The 21,102-nt window shown below is 50.9% G+C and overlaps 1 protein-coding gene and 1 long non-coding RNA gene across 2 annotated transcripts; one reads left to right on the top strand and one right to left on the bottom strand.

Moving 5' to 3' along the window:
- The first annotated feature begins 990 nt into the window (after window positions 1–990).
- On the top strand, window positions 991–21,102 carry ATP1B2 (ATPase Na+/K+ transporting subunit beta 2). Its single transcript, XM_085045119.1, has 7 exons — window positions 991–1,153; window positions 5,848–5,976; window positions 8,888–8,992; window positions 10,380–10,585; window positions 12,004–12,060; window positions 18,797–18,895; window positions 20,771–21,102. The coding sequence occupies exons 1-7, from the start codon at window positions 1,042–1,044 to the stop codon at window positions 20,933–20,935; spliced, it is 873 nt and encodes a 290-aa protein (XP_084901245.1). The 5' UTR covers window positions 991–1,041; the 3' UTR covers window positions 20,936–21,102.
- On the bottom strand, window positions 19,052–19,389 carry LOC146423083 (uncharacterized). The gene is made up of 3 exons (XR_014847664.1): window positions 19,339–19,389; window positions 19,275–19,308; window positions 19,052–19,094 (listed from the first exon to the last, which is right to left on the bottom strand). It is a non-coding gene; the product is annotated as an uncharacterized LOC146423083 (long non-coding RNA).

Raw genomic sequence — 21,102 nt, 5'->3', positions numbered from 1 at the left:
CGCGCGGCCCCTTTAAGAGCCCCTCCCCCCCAATTCCCAAAATCTCTCAATGGAGAACTGTGGGAACGGCCGGGGAGGCCACGCCCCCTCATTAGCATATGGGCGGGGCTTGGAAATAACCAAACTCCTTATATGGATGAACAGGGCGGGGCGATGGGCTGGGGGCGTGGCCTGGAGGCTTTGGGGGATTTAAACCTCCGATTAGCATAAGGGGCGTGGCTCGTGGGGCTTTAGCCTGGGTGATTAGCATAAGGGGAGGGGCTTGTTGGGCTTTAGCCTGGGTGATTAGCATAAGGGGTGGGATATTGGAATATTATAATGAGTCATTAGCATAAGGGATGAGATATTGGGATATTATAATGAGCTATTAGCATAAGGGGAGGGGTTTGGGATTTATAAATCCTCATTAGCATAAGGGGCGGGGCACAATGGAGCCAACCCCATCTTTATTAGCATAAGGGGAGGGGCTTGGGGGGTTTACAAATCCTCATTAGCATAAGGGGCGTGGTGTGCGAGGCTTTAAAGTGCCTCATTACCATAAGGGGCGTGGCCTCGGGGCTTTATAGCAGCAGGGCGGCTTTAAGGGGAGTGGCCAGGCTGCTTGTGGGCGTGGCTACCACCAAGGGGGCGTGGCCTTAGGGCTTTAGACGGCAGGCTGCTTGGGGGCGTGGCTAACACCGAGGGGGCGTGGCCTTGGGGCTTTATAGCAGAGTGTATGCTTTTAGGGGAGTGGCCAGCCAGCTTGTGGGCGTGGCTACCACAAAGGGGGCGTGGCCTCCGAGCCCATAAAGCTATACAGCACAAGGGAGGCTTTAAGGGGAGTGGCCAGGCTGCTTGTGGGCGTGGTTTCCCCGCAGTGGGCGTGGCCTCCGAGCCCATAAAGCGCCGCGCCGCCGCCGCCGCGGGGAGTCGCGGGTTCGAGTCCCGGCGCGGGCGGAGCCGCAGCGACAGCCAGCCCGGGGGGCGACAGCGACATCTCCGGGGAGGGGGGGACAGCGGGGGGAGGCGACAGCTCGGGGACACGGCGACGGAGCCCCCGCGATGGCGAGGGACAAGGAGAAGCGCAGCTGCGCGCAGGTGGTGGCGGAGTGGAGGGCGTTCCTGTGGGACCCCCGGACGCGCCAGTTCCTGGGCAGGACTGGCTCCAGTTGGGGTGAGTTTTTTTGGGGGGAAATCGCGGGGTTTTGGGGTTGGGGGGAGTGAGGGAAATTCGGGTTTCCCCCCCGCCGCGGCTGGGGGATTTGTGGGCAGGCGGTGAGAGAAAATTTGGGGGGCGTTTGGGGGTGGTTTTTGGGGAATTTGTGGGGATTTGGTGGGATTTGGGGGGATTTTGGGGGGATTTTGTGGGAATTTTGGGGGGTTCTCACTAAATAACCCTAGAGACCCCAAAATGGGGGGGTTGGGGGTGTAAAGACCCCCAAAATAACAGCGGTGAGGTTGGGGGTACAGAACGACCCCCCCCAAAATAAGGGGGGAGGGGGAAGGGCTGCGCTGAGCCCCCCCAAAATTTGGGGAAACCATTCAATTGGGGAAGGGGGTTCCTTAGAGACCCCCAAATTTGGGGATGCTCCGGACCCCCGGAATTTCGGGGACCCCCCCCTTCCCAAAAATCGGGTGGGAATCGCCGACCCCCAAAAAAACCCCAATTTTGGGGGAAAAAAAACCCTTAAAACGAGTAAAAATCCCCCCAAAATGGGGGCGAGGGGTGACCCCCCCTCATTTTTTGGGGTGGGGGCGCTGGGGGGAGGGGAATTTGGGGGTTCAAGAGGACATTTGGGGGGGAGCGGGGGTGGCACTGTGTCCCCCCCCCCTCCGCCACCCCCCATCTGTCGCGCTGTGGCTCCAAAAGTAGGTCATGCTCGGGGGTGGGGGATGGGAAAACCACCGCGACCCCCCCAAAAATCTAGGGGGGGGTGGGCGACACCAGCCGGATCACCCCCATCCCACCCCCGGACACCCCCAAAATTAGGGTCTGGGGGGTTGGGAACCCCCAAATTGACCCCCCCCCGAACCCCCCCCCGAAGGACCAGATGGCCGCGATGGGGATTTAGGTGTCTGGGGGGGGATTTAGGGGGGGGAGGGGGAATTTGGGGGGTTTGGGCATCCGGGGGGTCCTGGGGGTCGTGAGGTGGGGATGGGCTTGGGGGATCTGGGGGTCATTTTGGGGGTCGGGGTGGTTTTGGGGTGTTTTAGGGATTTTTTAATAAGGTTTGGGCGCTCCAGAGCGGATTTGGGGGTTTTGGGGCATTTTAAGGGGTTTTGGGGCAGTTTTGGGGGTTTTGGGGCATTTTAAGGGGTTTCGGGGCATTTTTGGGGATTTCGGGGCATTTTTAGGAGGTTTCGGAAGCGGTTTTAGGGGATTTTGAGGCGGTTTGGGGTGTTTCGGGGCAGTTTTTGGGGTAGTTTTAGCGGGTCGCGGGGCAGATTTGGGGATTTTGGGGCAGTTTTGGGGGATTTTGGGGCAGTTTGGGGGGTTTTCGGGGCAGTTTTGGGGATTTCGGGGCAATTTTGGGGGCAGATTTGGTGGTTTTCGGGACAGTTTTAGGGGTTTCGGGGCAGATTTGGGGATTTCGGGACAATTTGGTGTGTTTTGGGGCAGTTTTGAGGATTTCAGGGCAGTTTTGGGGATTTCGGGGCAATTTTGGGGGCAGATTTGGTGGTTTTCAGGGCAGTTTTAGGGGTTTTGGGGCAGTTTTGGGGCAGATTCGGTGTTTGGGGGCATTTTTAAGGGGTTTTGGGTGTTTCGGGGCAGTTTCAGGGCAGTTTCGGTGGGTTTTGGGGCAGTTTTGGGGTTTCGGAGCAGTTTTGAAGGTTTCGGGGCAGTTTGGGGAATTTCGGGGCATTTTCAGGAGGTTTTGGGGCAGTTTTGAGGATTTCGGGATTTCCGGGCAATTTTGGGGGCAGATTTGGAGGTTTCGAGGCAGATTTGGGGTTTTGGGGCATTTTTAAGGGGTTTTGGGTATATTGGGGCAGTTTCGGGGCAGTTTTGGTGGGTTTTGGGGCAGATTTGGGGTTTGGGAGCATTTTTAAGGGGTTTTGGGGCAGATTTGGGGTTTCGGGGCAGTTTGGGGGTTTTGGGGCATTTTTTGGGGCAGTTTCAGGGCATTTTTAGGGGTTATGGTGCAGATTTGGGGTTTTGAGGCATTTTTAAGGGGTTTTGGGGCAGATTTGGTGGTTTTGGGGCAGTTTTAGGGGTTTTGGGACAGATTTGGGTTTGGGGGCAATTTTAAGGAGTTTTGGGGGCACTTTTGGGGCATTTTTTGGGGCAGTTTCGGGGCAGTTTTGGGGCATTTTTAGGGGTTATGGGGCAGTTCGTGGTGTTTCGGGGCAGATTTGGGGTTTTTGGGGCATTTTTAAGGGGTTTTGGGGCAGTTTTAGGGGTTTTGGGACAGTTTCAGGGCAGTTTCAGCGGCTTTTGGGGCAGTTTTAGGGGTTTCGGGGCAGATTTGGCAATTTCGGGGCATTTTCAGGGGGTTTTGGGGCAGTTTTGGGTGTTTTGGGGCAGTTTCAGAGCAGTTTTGGCGGGTTTTGGGGCAGTTTTGGTGGTTTTCCGGGCAGTTTTAGGTGGTATGGGGCAGTTCTAGGGGTTTCGGGGCAGATTTGGGATTTTCGGGGCAGATTTGGGGTTTTTGGGGCAGTTTCGGGGCAGTTCGTGGTGTTTTGGGGGCAGATTTGGGATTTTCGGGGCAGATTTGGGGTTTGGAGGCATTTTTAACGGGTTTTGGGGTTTTGGGGCAGTTTTGGGGGTTTCGGGGCATTTTCAGGGGGTTTTGGGGTATTTTTGTGTGTTTTGGGGCAGTTTCGGGGCAGTTTTGGCGGGTTTTGGGGCAGTTTTGGGGTTTTTTTAGGGCAGTTTTGGGGGTTTCGGGGCAGATTTGGCAATTTCGGGGCATTTTCAGGGGGTTTTGGGGCATTTTTGTGGATTTCGGGGGGTATTTAGGGCTCGGGGGCAACTCGAGGAGGGCAGTGGAAGCATTTTGGGGTGGATTTGACATCATTTGGGACAATTTCGGGGGATCTTTAGGGCTCGGGGGCAGTTTTAGGGCAATTTTTTGGGATTTCGGGACACTTTTAAGCTTCTTTAATGCCATCGAGGCACTTTTGAGTGATTTGGGGTGAAATTTGGGTGATTTGGGGTGAAATTTGGGGAATTTGGGGCAACTCCGGGAGCTCTCCGATGCCATTGGGGCAATTTCGTGACGATTTGGGGCAATTTCGGGGCTTTTTGATGACTTTTTTTTGGGGATTTTTAGGATTTTTGGGGATTTCTGGGAGGTATTTAACATCCTGGGGCAGTTTTGGGGTAATTTGGGGCAGTTTTGGGGTAATTTAGGACCATTTCGATGTCCCCAGTGCAGTTTTTATTCAATATTTTCCATTCCCAGATAAATGTTGGGGTAATTTGATGTTATTGCTGAAATTTGGGATTTTTTTTGGGATCCTTTCGGGATATCCAACCTTCTCGAGGCATTTTGGGGTCGCGAGACCAATTTTGGGGTAATTTCTCAGTTTTTGGGGCAGTTTTTTTGGGGTATGTGATGTCATTGGGGCATTTTAATGAACATTTGGGGCAATTTTGGGAGATTTTAGGTCATCCCGGGCAGTTTTTTTGGGATATTTTACACCAACGGGGCAATTATTTTGATTTTTGGGGCAATTTTGGGGTTATTTGATCCCACTGGGGCAATTTTGGGGAAGTCTTCAGGACTCGAGGGCAAATTTTGGGACATTTAGGGCAATTTTAGGGAATATTTGATGTCAATGGGGGAATTTTGGGGGGTTTAGGGCAGTTTTTGGGGATATTTGATGTCACTGTCATAATTTTGGGGTAATTTTGGGACAATTTTGGGGGATTTTGATGCCATCGAGGCACCTTTGGGGTGTCTTTGGGGCAGTTTTGGGGGGAGTTTGGGTTTATCTCAAATTTTAGGGATTTTTTTCACCCTTTTTGAGTGGAATTTAGAGGATTTTTCATCCTTTTCTATTGGGATTTTGAGGATTTTTCACCCTTTTTTATTGGGATTTTGGGGATTTTTCACCCTTTTCAGTTGGGATTTTGGGGATTTTTTCACCCTTTTTTATTAGGATTTTGAGGATTTTTCACCCTTTTATTGGGATTTTGAGGATTTTTCACCCATTTTTATTCGGATTTTGAGGATTTTTCACCCTTTTTTTTTAGGATTTTGGGGTCAGGGGGGGTTTTCCCCACGGAGATTCCATTTTTTGGGGTCCTGACCCCCAAAATTCCCCCCCAGGGCTGATCCTGCTCTTCCAAACTGATCTATTTTGGCATTTATCCCAAATTTTAGGGATTTTTCACCCTTTTTCAGTGGGATTTTGAGGATTTTTCACCCTTTTTGGTTGGGATTTTGGGGTTATTTCACTTATTTTCATTGTGATTTTGGGGTCAGCGACCCCCGGGGGGTTTTTCCCCACGGGGATTCCATTTTTTGGGGTCCTGACCCCCCAAATTTCCCCCCTCAGTGCTGATCCTGCTGTTCTACCTGGTGTTTTATTTTGAAATTCACACCCGATTTTAGGGATTCTTCCCCTCTTTTTTTGGATTTTGGGGTTATTTCACTTATTTTCATTGTGATTTTAGGGTCAGCGACCCCCGGGGGGTTTTTCCCCTCGGAGATTCCATTTTTTGGGGTCCTGACCCCCCAAATTCCCCCCCAGAGCTGATCCTGCTCTTCCAAATGGATTTATTTTGGGATTTTTCTCCAGTTTCCAGTGGGATTTTGAGGATTTTTCACCCTTTTTGGTTAGGATTTTGGGGTCAGGGGGGTTTTTCCCCACGGAGATTCCATTTTTTGGGGTCCTGACCCCCCAAATTTCCCCCCGCAGGGCTGATCCTGCTGTTCTACCTGGTGTTCTATGGGTTCCTGGCCGGGCTCTTCGCCCTCACCATGTGGGTGATGCTGCAGAGCGTCGATCCTCACGTCCCCAAGTACCAGGACAGGCTGCTGACCCCCGGTGAGACCCCCGGATTTGGGGATTTTGGGGTTTTTGGGGGGTCCTGGATTGGGGTTTTGGGGTTTCTGGGGGTTTTGGGGCCACTGGAAGCCCCTGGTGAGACCCCCGGGGTTGGGGATTTGGGGTTTTTAGGGGGTCTGGGGGATCCTAGAGGGGTGGATTTGGGGTTTTGGGAGTCCTGGGTGGTCCTGGATTTGGGTTCTTGGGGGGTCCTGGGGGTCCTGGGGGTCATGGATTTGGGGTCCTGGGGGGTCCTGGGGGGTTTTGGGGTCACTGGAAGCCCCCGGTGAGACCCCCGGATTTGGGGATTTTGGGGTTTTTGGGGGGTCCTGGGGGATTTGGGGCCACTGGAAGCTCCTGGTGAGACCCCCGGATTTGGGGATTTTGGGGGTCCTGGGGGGTCCTGGATTGGGGTTTTGGGGTTTCTGGGGGTTTTGGGGTCACTGGAAGCCCCTGGTGAGACCCCCGGGGGTCCTGGAGGGGTGGATTTGGGGTTTTGGGGTTCCTGAATTGGGGATTTTGGGGTCCTGGGGGTCCTGGATTGGGGTCCTTGGGGGTCCTAGATTGGGGTTTTGGGGGTTCTGGGGTTTGGGGTCATTGGGAGACCCCGGGGTCCTGGATTTGGGGTCCTGGAGGGTCCTGGGGGTCCTGGGCTTGGGGTTTTCAGGGTTTCTGGGGGTTTGGGGTCACTGGAAGCCCCTGGTGAGACCCCCGGGGTTGGGGTTTTGGGTTTTTGGGGGTCCTGGGGGTCTGGGGATCCTGGATTAGGGTTTTGGGGGTCCTGGGGGTCTTGGGGGTTCTAGGGGGTCCTGGGTTGGGGTTTTGGGGGTCCTGGGGGTTTGGGGTCACTGGAAGCTCCTGGTGAGACCCCCGGACAGTGGGATTTGGGGTTTTGGGGGTCCTGGGGTGTCTGGGGATCCTGGGTTAGGTTTTGGGGGTTTTTGGGGTCTTGGGGTCTTGGGGTCCTGGGTTGTGGTTTTCAGGGTTCCTGGGGGGTTTGGGGTCACTGGAAGCCCTCAGGAGACCCCGGGTTTGGGGATTTGGGGTTTTGGGGTCCTGGATTGGGGTTTTGGGGGTTCTGGAGGGTTTGGGGTCATTGGGAGACCTCAGGGATCCTGGATTTGGGGTTTTGGGGGTCCTGGGGGTCCTGGGGGTCCTGGATTTGGGTTTTTGGGGGTCCTGGATTTGGGGTGAGTGGTCCTGGATTTGGGTTCCTGAGGGTCCTGGATTTGGGGCCTGGATTGGGGTTTGGGGGTCCTGGGGTCTTGGGGTTCCTGGATTGGGGTTTTGGGGGGTCTTGGGGCCGGTTTGGGGTCATTGGGAGACCCCCGGGGTCCTGGATTTGGGTTTTTGGGGGTCCTGGATTTGGGGTGGAGGTGAAGAAGGTTTGGGGTCACTGGAAGCCCCTGGTGAGACCCCCGGGGTTGGGGTTTTGGGGTTTTGGGGGTCCTGGAGGGTCCTGGGGGTCCTGGGGGTATTGGATTTGGGGTCCTTGGGGGTCCTGGATTGGGGTTTTGGGGGTCCTGGAGGGTTTGGGGTCACTGGAAGCCCATGGTGAGATCCCCGGGTTTGGGGATTTGGGGTCCTGAGGGGTCCTGGGAGTCCTGGATTTGGGGTTCTGGGGAGTCCTGGGGGGTTTGGGGTCATTGGGAGACCCCCGGGGTCCTGGATTTGGGTTTTTGGGGGTCCTGGATTTGGGGTGGAGGTGGTGAAGGATTTGGGGTCCTGAGGGTCCTGGGGGGTCCTGGGAGGTCTTGGGTTTGGGGTCCTGAGGGGTCATGGGGGTCCTGGATTTGGGTTTTTGGGTGTCCTGGATTTGGGGTTCTGGGGGGTTTGGGGTCATTGAGAGACCCTCGGGGGTCCTGGATTTGGGGTTTTGGGGGGTCCTGGATTTGGGGTTCTGGGGGGTCCTGAGGGTCTTGGATTTGGGGTCCTTGGAGGTCCTAGATTGGGGTTTTGGGGGTCCTGAGGGGTCCTGGATTTGGGTTTTTTTGGGAGTCCTGGATTTGGGGTCCTGAGGGGTCCGGGGAGGTCTTGGATTTGGGTTATTGGGGGTCCTGGATTTGGGTTTTTGGGGGTGCTGGATTTGGGGTTTTGGGGGTCCTGAGGGGTCCTGGATTTGGGGTTTTTGGGGTCCTGGATTTGGGGTCCTGGGGGTGGTGACAGATTTGGGGTCATCGGGACACCCCTGTGTCCCTCTCCCCCGTGTGACCCCCCGGTGACCTCCCCGTGTCCTCCTGTGATCCCTGTGATGTCACCTCGTGATGTGACCTCTGTGTCACCCCTCTGTGTCACCTCGTGTGACCCCTCTGTGACCCTGGTGTCCCCAGTGATGTCCTGAATGTCCCCAATGATGTCCCCGATGTCCCCCAATGTCCCCAACATCCCCACTGTCCCCAATGTCCCTCAATGTCCCCAATGAACTCAATGTTCCCAATGTCCCCAATATCCCCAATATGCCCAATGTCCCCAACGATGTCCCCAATGTCCCCAGTGAACTCAATGTCCCCAACATCCCCAATATCCCCAATGTCCCCAATGTCCCTCAATGTCCCCAATGTCTCCAATGTCTCCAATGCCCCCAACGATGTCCCCAATGTCCCCAGTGTCCCCAATCCCCCAATGTTCCCAATATCCCCACTGTCCCTTCAATGTCCCCAATCCCCTGATGTCCTCAATGTCCCCAACGTCCCCAACATCCCCAATGTCCCCAACGTCCCCAATGTCCCCAATGTCCCCCAATGTCCCCAATGTCCCCAATGTCCCCAATGTCCCCCAATGTCCCCAATGTCCCTCAATGTCCCCAATCCCCCAATGTCCCCAATGAACTCAATTCCCCCAATGTCCCCAATATCCCCACTGTCCCCAACGATGTCCTCGATGTCCCCAACGATGTCCCCGCTGTCCCCAGGGCTGATGATCCGCCCCTGTGCCGAGGGTCTCGATGTCACCTTCAATGTCACCCAGAGCCAGACCTGGCAGCAGTATGTGAGAGCTCTGCACCAGTTCCTGGAGCGTGAGTGAACTGGGAGCACTGGGAGGAACTGGGATGGAACTGGAATGGACTGGGAGGGAACTGGGATGGACTGGGAATGGACTGGGCGGGACTGGGAGGGAACTGGGAGGGACTGGGAATGGACTGGGAATGGACTGGGATGGACTGGGATGGAACTGGGAATGAACTGGGAGGGAACTGGGAGGGCACTAAGCCATACTGGTGGCACTGGGAAGGCCCCAGTCCATACTGGGATGCCCTGGGAGAATTCTGCCCCTTACTGGGATGATCCTAACCATACTGGGATGGAACAAACCCATACTGGGATGACACTAACCATACTGGGATGGAACAAACCCATACTGGGATGGAACAAACCCATACTGGGATGACCCTATCCATACTGGGATGACTTTACCCATACTGGGATGACTCTAAACCATACTGGGATGGAACAAACCCATACTGGGATGACTCTACCCATACTGGAACACAACAAACCCATACTGGGATGACCCTAACTCATACTGGGATGACCCTAACCCATACTGGGATGACTTTACCCCTACTGGAATACAACAAACTCATACTGGGATGACCCTAACTCATACTGGGATGACCATAACCATACTGGAATGGAACAAACCCATACTGGGATGACACTAACCATACTGGAACACAACAAACTCATACTGGGATGACTCTTCTCATACTGGGATGACCCTAACCCATACTGGGATGACACTAACCCATACTGGGATGACACTAACTCATACTGGGATGGCCCTAACTCATACTGGGATGGTCCTACCCAAACTGGGATGACCCTAACCATACTGGATCACAACAAACTCATACTGGGATACAACAAACCCATACTGGAATGGTCCTACCTGTACTGGGATGACCCTAACCCATACTGGAATGACCCTAACCATACTGGGATGACTTTACCTATACTGGAATACAACAAACCCATACTGGGATGACTTTACCCATACTGGAATGGTCCTACCCATACTGGGATGACCCTAACCCATACTGGAACACAACAAACTCATACTGGGATGACCCTAACCCATACTGGAACACAACAAACCCATACTGGGATGACCCTAACCCATACTGGGATGACCCTAACTCATACTGGGATGACCCTAACCCATACTGGGATGACTCTACCCATACTGGAACACAACAAACCCATACTGGGATGACCCTAACCCATACTGGGATGACCCTAACTCATACTGGGATGGCCCTACCCATACTGGGATGACCCTAACTCATACTGGGATGACCCTAACCATACTGGGACGACCCAAACCAGTACCAGGCAAGCTCTGACCATCTCCCAGTCCCTACTGGTCAGCACCGGTCACCCGCCGCCCTCTCCCCTTCCCCTCAGCCTACAACGACAGCGTCCAGGCCTCTCGCAACGCCGCCTGTCCGGCCGGCCGCTACAACGAGCAGCCCGACGACTCCGTGCCCAACTACCCCAAACGCGCCTGTCGCTTCAACCGCTCCCTGCTGGGGCCCTGCGCCGGCCTGGGGCCGCACGGCGACTACGGCTACGGCTCCGGCCAGCCCTGCGTGCTCGTCAAGGTCAACAGGGTCAGTGGGGGAACTGGGAGGGACTGGGAGGCACTGGGATGGACTGGGATGGACTGGGAGGCACTGGGAGGCACTGGGAGGCACTGGGATGCACTGGGGCCGCACGGCGACTACGGCTACGGCTCCGGCCAGCCCTGCGTGCTCGTCAAGGTCAACAGGGTCAGTGGGGGAACTGGGAGCAACTGGGAGGGTCTGGGATGGACTGGGATGGACTGGGAGGCACTGGGAGGCATTGGGAGGGACTGGGAGGCACTGGGAGTATGACTGGTGGCAGATATTGTGTTGTGTTGTTGTATTGAATGGGACTGGAATGGACTGGGAGAGTGTCTGGTGGTTCTTAGCTATGAGTTGTGTTGGACTGGGAGGCACTAGGATGGACTGGGATGGACTGGGATGGACTGGGATGGACTGGGAGCACTGGGATGGCACCCGGTGATTGCTGGTTATGAGTTGAGTTGAACTGGGATGAACTGGGATGGACTGGGATGGACTGGGACAGTGCCCAGTGGTTGTCAGCCATGAGTTGCATTGAACTGGGCTGTACTGGGATGAACTGGGATGAACTGAGCTGGACTGTGATGGACTGGGATGAACTGGGAATGGACTGGGATGAACTGGGAATGGACTGGGATGGACTGGGATGGAACTGGGATGGACTGGGAATGGACTGGGATGGACTGGGAGGCCATGGGATATGCTCAGTGCAGCTTCCTGCTCTGCACTGGTCCGTACTGGTCGATACTGGTTTATACTGGTTCTTGCCAGTTCATAATGGTTCTCACCAATCCATACTGGTCCATACTGGTTTATACTGATTTGTACCATTCCGTACCGGTCCAGACTGGTTTATACTGGTTCATACTGCTCCATGCTGGTCTATGCTAGTCCACACTGGTCTGTACTGGTCTATACTGGTTTATACTGGTCCATACCGGTCCTTACCAGTTCAGACTGGTCCATAATGGTTTATACCAGTCCACATTGATCCATACTGGTCCATACTGGTCTATACTGGTTTATACTGGTCCACACTGATCCATACTGGTTCATACTGGTTTATACTGGTCCACACCAGTCCATACCAGTTCATACTGGTTCATACTGGTCCATACCAGTCCACACTTACCCATACTGGCTTATACTGGTCCATACCGGTTCATACTGGTTCATACTGATTCATACTGGTTTATACTGGTCCATACTGGTCCATACTAGTTCATACTGGCTTATACTGGTCCATATTGGTTTATACTGGTTTGTACTGGTCCATACTGGCCCATACCAGTTCATACCGGTTCATACTGGTTTATACTGGTCCATACCAGTTCATACTGGTCCATACTGGTCCACACTCATCCATACTGGTCCATACTGGTCCATACTGGTCCATACTGGTTCATACTGGTTTCTCCCCCCAGGTCATCAACTTCTTCCCCGGGCAGAACAAGAGCATCAACATCATCTGCGCCGCCAAGGTGACGTCATTGTCCCCAACCCCTCGGTGTCACCTCCCCCTCCTCAGTGTCCCCAGTGTCACCTCGGGTGTCCCCAGTGTCCCCAGTGTCCCCAAAGGTGTCCCCAGTGTCACCTCGGGTGTCCCCAGTGTCCCCAGTGTCCACTCAATGTCCATAACGTCTCCAATGTCCACAATGTCCCCAGTGTCCCCAATGTCCCCAATGTCCTCAATGTCCATAATGTCCCCAGTGATGTCCCCAATGTCACCATTCAGTGTCCCCCAATGTCCCTTTGAGTGTCCCCAGGGTCCCCTTGGTGTCTCCCCAAAAATGTCCCCAATGTCCCCAATGTCCCTAATGTCCTCAATGTCCCTCAATGTCCACTCAATGTCCATAATGTCCCCAATAATGTCCCCAATGATGTCCCCAATGTCCCCATTTAGTGTCCCCCAATGTCCCTTTGAGTGTCCCCAGTGTCACCTCGGGGTGTCCCCAGTGTCCCCAATGTCCCCCAATGTCCCCATTCAGTGTCCCCCAATGTCCCAAATGTCCTCAATGTCCCCCAATGTCCACTCAATGTCCATAATGTCCCCAGTAATGTCCCCAATGATGTCCCCAATGATGTCCCCAATGTCCCCAATGTCCACTCAATGTCCCTAATGTCCCCAATGTCCCCAATAACCCCAATGTCCCCAATATCCCCAATGTCCCCAATGTCCTCAATGTCCCCATTATCCCCCAATGTCCCCAACATCCCCAGGGTCCCCCAATGTCTCCCAATGTCCCTAATGTCCCAAACGATGTCCCCAATAACCCTAATGTCCCCAATGTCCACTCAATGTCCATAATGTCCCAAATGATTTCCCCAGTAACCCCAATGTCCCCAAAGTCCCCAATGTCTCCAATGTCCAATGTCCCTAATGTCCACAATGTCCCCAATGTCCCTAATGTCCATAATGTCCCCAATGTCCTCAATGTCCCCATTATCCCCCAATGTCCTCAATGTCTCCAATGACCCCCAATGTCCACTCAATGTCCATAATGTCCCCCAACGTCCCCAATGTCCATAATGTCCCCAACGTCCCCAATGTCCATAATGTCCCCAATGTCCCCTCTGTCCCTCACTGTCTCTCGTCTCTGCCCAGCGGCCTCGGAAAAAGGGTGACCCGGTAAGGGGGAGGAGATCCTCCTGGAGCATCCCGAAATCCCAAAATCCTCTTGTTCGACCCCAAAATTCCTCTAGGAATCCCAAAATCCATTTATTCGATCCCAAAATTCCCCTAGGAATCCCAAAATCCTCATATTTCACCCCAAAATTCCTCTAGGAATCCCAAAATTCCTCTAGGAATCCCCCAAAAATCCCAGAATTTTCCTCCAAAAATCCCTTTAGGAATCCCAAAATCTGCTTGTTTCACCCCAAAATCCTCATATTTCACCCCAAAATTCCTCTAGGAATCCCAAAAATCCATTTATTTGACCCCAAAATTCCTCTAGGAATCCAAAAAAACATTTATTCGACCCCAAAATTCCTCTAGGAATCCCAAAAATCCCAGAATTTTACTCCAAAATCCCTTTAGGAATCCCAAAATCCACTCTTTTCACCCCCAAATCCTTCTAGGAACACCAAAATCTGCTTGTTTCACCCCAAAATTCCTCTAGGAATCCCTGAAATCCACTTATTTAATCCCAAAATTCCTCTAGGAATCCCCAAAATTCCCAGAATTTCACTCCAAAATCCCTTTAGGAATTCCAAAATAGATTTTTTCCACCCCAAAATTCCTCTAGGAATCAAAAAATTTGCTTGTTTCACCCCAAAATCCCTCTAGGAATCCCAAAATTCAATTTTTTCACCCCAAAATCCTTCTAGGAATCCCAAAATCCACTCTTTTCACCCCAAAATCCCTCTAGAAATCCCTGAAATCCACTTATTTGATCCCAAAATTCCTCTAGGAATCTCAAAAATCCCAAAATTTTACTCCAAAATCCCTTTAGGAATCCCAAAATCCACTTGTTTCACCCCAAAATTCCTCTAGGAATTCTAAAATCCAATTTTTCACCCCAAAATTCCTCTAGGAATCCCCAAAATCCCAAAATTTTACTCCAAAATCACTTTAGGAATCCCAAAATCGACTTTTTTCACCCCAAAATTCCTCTAGGAATCCCAAAAATCCATTTATTCGATCCCAAAATTCCTCTAGGAATCCCAAAAATCCCAAAATTTTGCTCCAAAATCCCTTTAGGAATCCCAAAATCCACTTGTTTCACCCCAAAATTCCTCTAGGAATCCCAAAAATCCCAAAATTTTACTCCAAAAATCCCTTTAGGAATCCCAAAATAGACTTTTTTCATCCCAAAATTCCTCTAGGAATCCCAAAATTCAATTTTTTCACCCCAAAATTCCTCTAGGAATCCCAAAATCCACTTATTCGATCCCAAAATTCCTCTAGGAATCCCAAAATCCTCTTATTTGACCCCAAAATTCCTCTAGGAATCCCCAGAATCCACTTAATCCCAAAATTCCTCTAGGAACCCCAAAAATCCCAAAATTTTACTCCAAAATCCCTTTAGGAATCCCAAAATCCGCTCTTTTCACCCCAAAATCCCTCTAGGAATCCTAAAATCCAATTTTTTCACCCCCAAATCCTTATAGGAATCCCAAAATCCATTTATTCGATCCCAAAATTCCTCTAGGAATCTCAAAAATCCCAAAATTTTACTCCAAAATCCCTTTAGGAATCCCAAAATCCACTTGTTTCACCCCAAAATTCCTCTAGGAATCCTAAAATCCAATTTTTTCACCCCCAAATCCTTCTAGGAACACCAAAATCTGCTTGTTTCACCCCAAAATTCCTCTAGGAATCCCCAAAATTCCCAGAATTTTACTCCAAAATCCATTTAGGAATTCCAAAATAGACTTTTTCCACCCCAAAATTCCTCTAGGAATCAAAAAATTTGCTTGTTTCACCCCAAAATCCCTCTAGGAATCCTAACATTCCGTTTTTTCACCTCAAAATCCCTCTAGGAATCCCCAAATCCACTTATTCGATCCCAAAATTGCTCTAGGAATCCCAAAATCCTCTTATTTGACCCCAAAATTCCTCTAGGAATCCCAAAATCCTCTTATTTGACCCCAAAATTCCTCTAGGAATCCCCAGAATCCACTTAATCCCAAAATTCCTCTAGGAACCCCAAAAATCCCAAAATTTTACTCCAAAATCCCTTTAGGAATCCCAAAATCCACTTGTTTCACCCCAAAATTCCTCTAGGAATTCTAAAATCCAATTTTTCACCCCAAAATTCCTCTAGGAATCCCAAAATCTGTTTATTTAATCCCAAAATTCCTCTAGGAATCCCCAAAATCCCAAAATTTTACTCCAAAATCCCTTTAGGAATCCCAAAATCGACTTTTTTCATCCCAAAATCCCTCTAGGAATCCCAAAATTCAATTTTTTCACCCCCAAATCCTTATAGGAATCCCAAAATCCATTTATTCGATCCCAAAATTCCTCTAGGAATCTCAAAAATCCCAAAATTTTACTCCAAAATCCCTTTAGGAATCCCAAAATCCACTTGTTTCACCCCAAAATTCCTCTAGGAATCCCAAAATCCACTCTTTTCACCCCAAAATCCCTCTAGGAATCCCAAAATTCAATTTTTTCACCCCCAAGTCCTTCTAGGAATCCCAAAATCCACTTATTTGATCCCAAAATTCCCCTAGGAATCCCAAAAATCCCAAAATTTTACTCCAAAGTTCCTCTAGGAATCCCAAAATTCCTTTTTTTCACCCCAAAATCCTTCTAGGAATCCCAAAATCTGCTTTTGTTTCACCCCAAAATCCTTCTAGGAACACCAAAATTTGCTCTTTTCATCCCAAAATCCTTCTAGGATCCCCAAAAATAAATCCCACTCACCCCAAAACGCTTCGAATTGTCCCAAATTCCTCCATTTTCACCCCAAATTCCACCTGGATGCTTCTAAATCTCTTCAATTCCCAAAAAAATCCTTCCAGGTGTCCCAAAATCTGCTTTTTTCACCCCAAAATTTGCTTCTTTCACCCCAAAATCCAGCTGGGTGTCCCAAAATTTGCCTTTTTTCACCCCAAAACTCGTTTTTTTCACCCCAAATCTGGGGTTTTTTGCCCCCAAATCCAGCTGGGTGTCCCCAAAATTTGCTTTTTTTACCCCAAAACTCGCTTTTTTCACCCCAAAATTTGCTTCTTTCACCCCAAAATCCTGCCTGGAGTCCCAAAATTTTCTTTTTTTACACCAAAACTCACTTTTTTCAGCCCAAAATTTGCTTCTTTTGCCCCAAAATCTGCTGATTTCACCCCAAAATCCTGCTGGCTGTCCCAAAATTTGCCTTTTTTTACCCCAAAACTCGTTTTTTTCACCCCAAATTTTGGTTTTTTTCACCCCAAAATCCTGCTGGGTGCCAAAAATCATCCCAAAATCCAGCTGGGTGTCCCAAATTTTGCTTTTTCACCCCAAAATTTGCTTTTTTTAACCCAAAACTCACTTCTTTCACCCCAAATTTTGCTTTTTTCACCCCAAAATTTTGCTTCTTTTGCCCCAAAATCTGCTGATTTCACCCCAAATCCTGCTGGGCGTCCCCAAAGCTGCTGTGTCTGTGATGTCCCCAATGTCCCCAATGTCCCCAAATGTCCCCAATGCCTCCTAATATCCTCAATACCCTCAATGTCCCCAGTGTCACTGTCCTGCTGTTCCTGCTGTCCCCAATGTCTCTCTGCTGTCCCCAGGGATGTCACCGATGTCCCCAATGTCCCTGCAGCCCACAATGTCCCAAAATGTCCCCAACATCCCCAGTGTCCCCAATTTCACTGCCCCAGAATGTCCCCAATGTCCCCAACATCCCCAATGTCCCCAAATGTCCCCAATGTCCCTGCAGTCCCCAACGTCCCCAACGTCCCCTACTGTCCCCCCGATGTCCCCAATGATGTCCCCAATGTTCCCTCTGCTGTCCCTGCTATCGCTGCTCTCCCCAATGTCCGCAATGTCCCCAATGTCCCCAATGTCCCCAAAATATCCCCAATGCCTCCTAATGTCCTCAATACCCTCAATGTCCCCAATGTCACTGTCCTGCTGTTCCTGCTGTCCCCAATGTCTCTCTGCTGTCCCCAATGATGTCACCAATGTCCCCAATGTCCCTGTCCTGCTGTCCCCAAATGTCCCCAATGTCCCCAATGTCCCAAAATGTCCCCAATTCCCCCAATGTCCCCAAATGTCCCCAATTCCCCCAATGTCCCCAATGTCCCCAATGTCCCCAATTCCCCCAATTCCCCCAATGTCCCCAATGTCCCCAAATGTCCCCAATATCCCCAATGTCCCTCTGACTTCTCTCTCTCGCTGCCCGCTGGGCCCAGCTGTCGGCTGCCACCGTAAGGGCACTGGGGGGAACTGGGATGAACTGGGATGAACTGGGATGAACTGGGACAAACTGGGGGGAGAAATTAGGGGGGTTTGGGGACATTGGGGGGACCCTGGGGGACACTGGGACAAACTGGGGGGAACTGGGGGAAGAGATTAGGGGGGTTTGGGGACACCAAAGGGACACTGGGACAAACTGGGACAAACTGGGGGAGGAATTAGGGTCCCTACAGGGGTTTGGGGACACCAAAGGGACACTGGGGGGACAAACTGGGGGAACTGGGGCAGAAATTGGGGTCCCTAGGGGGTTTGGGGACACCAAAGGGACACTGGGGGACACTGGGACGAACTGGGACAAACTGGGGGAGAAATTAGGGGGTTTGGGGACACTGGGAACTGGGAGACACTGGGACAACTGGGACAAACGGGGGAGAAATTAGGGTCCCTGGGGGGTTTTGGGGACACCAAGGGACACACCAAACTGGGACAAACTGGGGGAGAAATTGGGTCCCTGGGGGGTTTGGGGACACTGAGGGGGGGAACTGGGACAAACTGGGGGAGAAATTAGGTCCCTGGGGGTTTAGGACACGAGGGACACTGGGGAACTGCAAACGGGACAAACTGGGACAAACTGGGACAAACTAGGGGGAGAAATTAGGGGGGAGAAACTGGGGTGACAAACTGGACAACTCTAGGGGGTTTGGGGACACCAAAGGGACACTGGGACAAACTGGGACAAACTGGGAGGGATTTGGGGGCAATTTTTGGGGATTTGGGGGATTTATGGGAGTCCCAGGGGGGATTTTGGGATAATTTTTGGGGTTTCCAGGAGGATTTTAGGGCTAATTTTGGGTGATCCCAAAAATCTTTTAGGGGATCTTTAAGGGGGTCTGTAGGGGACTTTGGGGGTAAATATCTGGGGGGATTTTTTGGGGGGATTTTTGGGGTTTTTTGGGGGGTCCTGAGGGTATTTAAGGATCATTTTTGGGGTTTTCAGGAAGATTTTAGGGCTCATTTTGGGGTTTTCAGGAGGATTTTAGGGCTCATTTTGGATGATCCCAATAATCTTTTAGGGGGATATTTAAGGGGATCTTTAAGGGGGTCTAGGGATTTGGGGTAATATTTGGGGATTTTTGGGGTTTTGGGGTCCTGAGGGTATTGGGATCATTTTTGGGTTTAGTGAAGGGCTCATTTTGAGGTTTTCAGGAGGTTTTTAGGGCTCATTTTGGGTGATCCCAACGACCATTTTGTGTGTATTTAACGAGGTCAGGGTGGGATATTTCGGGGGTGAGTTTTTGGGGGGCCAGGCGGGGCTGTCCCCCCCCTCAGGGGACACTTTGGGGACAGTTTGGGGACACTGCTGTCCCCCCCAGCGCGAGGAGGACGCAGCCCTGCTGGGCCCAATGCAGCTCTTCCCCCCCAACGGCTCCATCGACCTCATGTACTTCCCATACTATGGAAAACGAGTCCACGTGAGTCTGGGAGACACAAAATCCCAAAAAAATCCCCAAAAAATCCCCAAAAAATCCCCAAAAATCTCAAAATTCCCCAAATCCTGGGACCCCAAACTCCCCAAATCCTCAAAAAAATCCCCAAAACCTCAAAAAATCCCCAAATCATGGGATATCAAAACCCCCAAATCTCAAAAAAATCCCCAAAACCCCCAAAAACCTCAAAAAATCCCCAAATCCTCAAAAATTCCCCAAATCCTCAAAAAATCTCAAAAAATCTCAAAAAATCTCAAAAAATCTCAAAAAATCTCAAAAAATCTCAAAAAATCTCAAAAAATCCCCAAAATCCCCAAATCCTGGGACCCCAAAACCCCCAAATCCTAAAAAAAATCCCCAAAACCCCCAAAAATCCCCAAATCCTGGGACCCTGAGACCTCAAAAAACCAAAAAAAAGTCCTCAAAACCCCCAAATCCTCAAAAAATCCCCAAAATCCCCAAAAACCTCCAAAAATCCCAGGACCCCAGGGACCCCAAAAAACCTCAAATCCTAAAAAAAAAATCCCCAAACCCCCCAAATCCTCAAAAAATCCCCAAATCCTCAAATATCCCCAAATCCTGGGACCCCTGAGAGATCCCAAAAAACCCCAAATCCTAAAACAATCCCTAAATCCTGGGGCCCCTGAGACCCCAAAAACACCAAATCCTAAAAAAATCCCTAAATCATGGGACCTCGAGACCCCAAAAACCCCAAATCCTAAAAAAAACCCCAAATCCTAAAAAAATCCCCAAATCCTGGGACCCCGAGACCCCAAAAACCCCAAATCCTAAAAAAAATCCCTAAATCCCCAAATCCTGGGACCCCTGAGACCCCAAATCCTCAAAAAATCCCCAAAATCCCCAAATCATGGGACCACTGAGATCCCAAAAACCCCAAATCCTAAAAAAAAATCCCCAAATCCTCCAAAAATCCCCAAAATCCCCAAATCCTGGGACCACTGAGACCCAAAAAAACCCCCAATTCCAAATTTTCCCCCGAAAAACCCCAAAAATCCAAATTTTTCCCCCAAAACCCAAATTTTCCCCCAAAAGACCACAATCCAAACCACCCCCAAACACCCCAAAACCCCAAAATCCCAATTTTCCCCAAACCCCGAAAACCACAATCCCAACCCTCCAAACCCCCCAAACCCCAAAATCCAAATTTTCCCCCAAAACCCCCAAAATCCAAATTTTTCCCCAAACCCCCAAAATCCAAATTTTTCCTGAAAAACCAATTTTTCCCTAAAAACTGAATTTTTCCTAAAATCCAATTTTTTCCCCAAAATCCAAATTTTCCCCAAAACCCCTAAAACCCCCACATTTCCCCCAAACCCCCAAAAACACAATCCCAACCACCCAAAAACCCCAAAAATCCAAATTTTTCCCCCAAAAACCCACAAAATCCAAATTTTCCCCCCCCTTTCCCAGGTGAACTACACGCAGCCGGTGGTGGCCGTGCGCTTCCCCAACGCCACGGCCAACGTTGATCACCACCTCAAAAACCCCAAAAAACCCCAAAATCCAAATTTTTCCCCTAAAAATGCCCCAAACCCCAAAATCCAAATTTCCAAAAACCCAAACCCAAATTTCAAAACCTGAAAACCACAAATCCCAACCACCCCAAACCCCGAAAATCAAAATTTTCCACCAAACCAAATTTTTTCCCCAAGAAACTCCCGAAAATCCAAATTTTTCCCCAAGAATCCAAATTATTCCCCCAACCCTTAAAACCTCACTTCCCCCAGTCCCCCAAACCCCAAAATTCAATTTTTCCCCAAAACCGAATCTTTCCCCAAAATCCAATTTTTTCCCCAAATTTGAACCCCAAACTCAACTCCCCAAATTCCCCCCCTGCAGGTGAACTACACGCAGCCGGTGGTGGCCGTGCGCTTCCCCAACGCCACGTCCAACGTCGATCACCACGTCGAGTGTCGCCTCAACGCCGCCGGCCTGCGCACCGACGACGAGCGCGACAAGTTCGCCGGCCGCGTCGCCTTCCGCCTGCGGATCAACCGCGACTGACCCCCTCGGGATCCCCCCGTAGCCCCCCGGCTCGTCCCCCGCCCCGGCCGCCCCCAGCTCGGCGCTAATCCCCTTCCCCGCCCCGCTCGGGCTGCTCCTCAGCGACGGATAATAAATGTACATAGATATTTTTTATATCAGGAATCGATTAAACGGTGCAGTAGGGA

This window comes from Lichenostomus cassidix, unplaced genomic scaffold (assembly GCF_008360975.1).
Source record: "Lichenostomus cassidix isolate B80296 unplaced genomic scaffold, HeHo_3.0 HiC_scaffold_34, whole genome shotgun sequence".
NCBI classification, from domain to species: domain Eukaryota; kingdom Metazoa; phylum Chordata; class Aves; order Passeriformes; family Meliphagidae; genus Lichenostomus; species Lichenostomus cassidix.
Note: the sequence above shows the minus strand (reverse complement) of the source record. Positions and strands in the feature narration are given on the sequence as shown.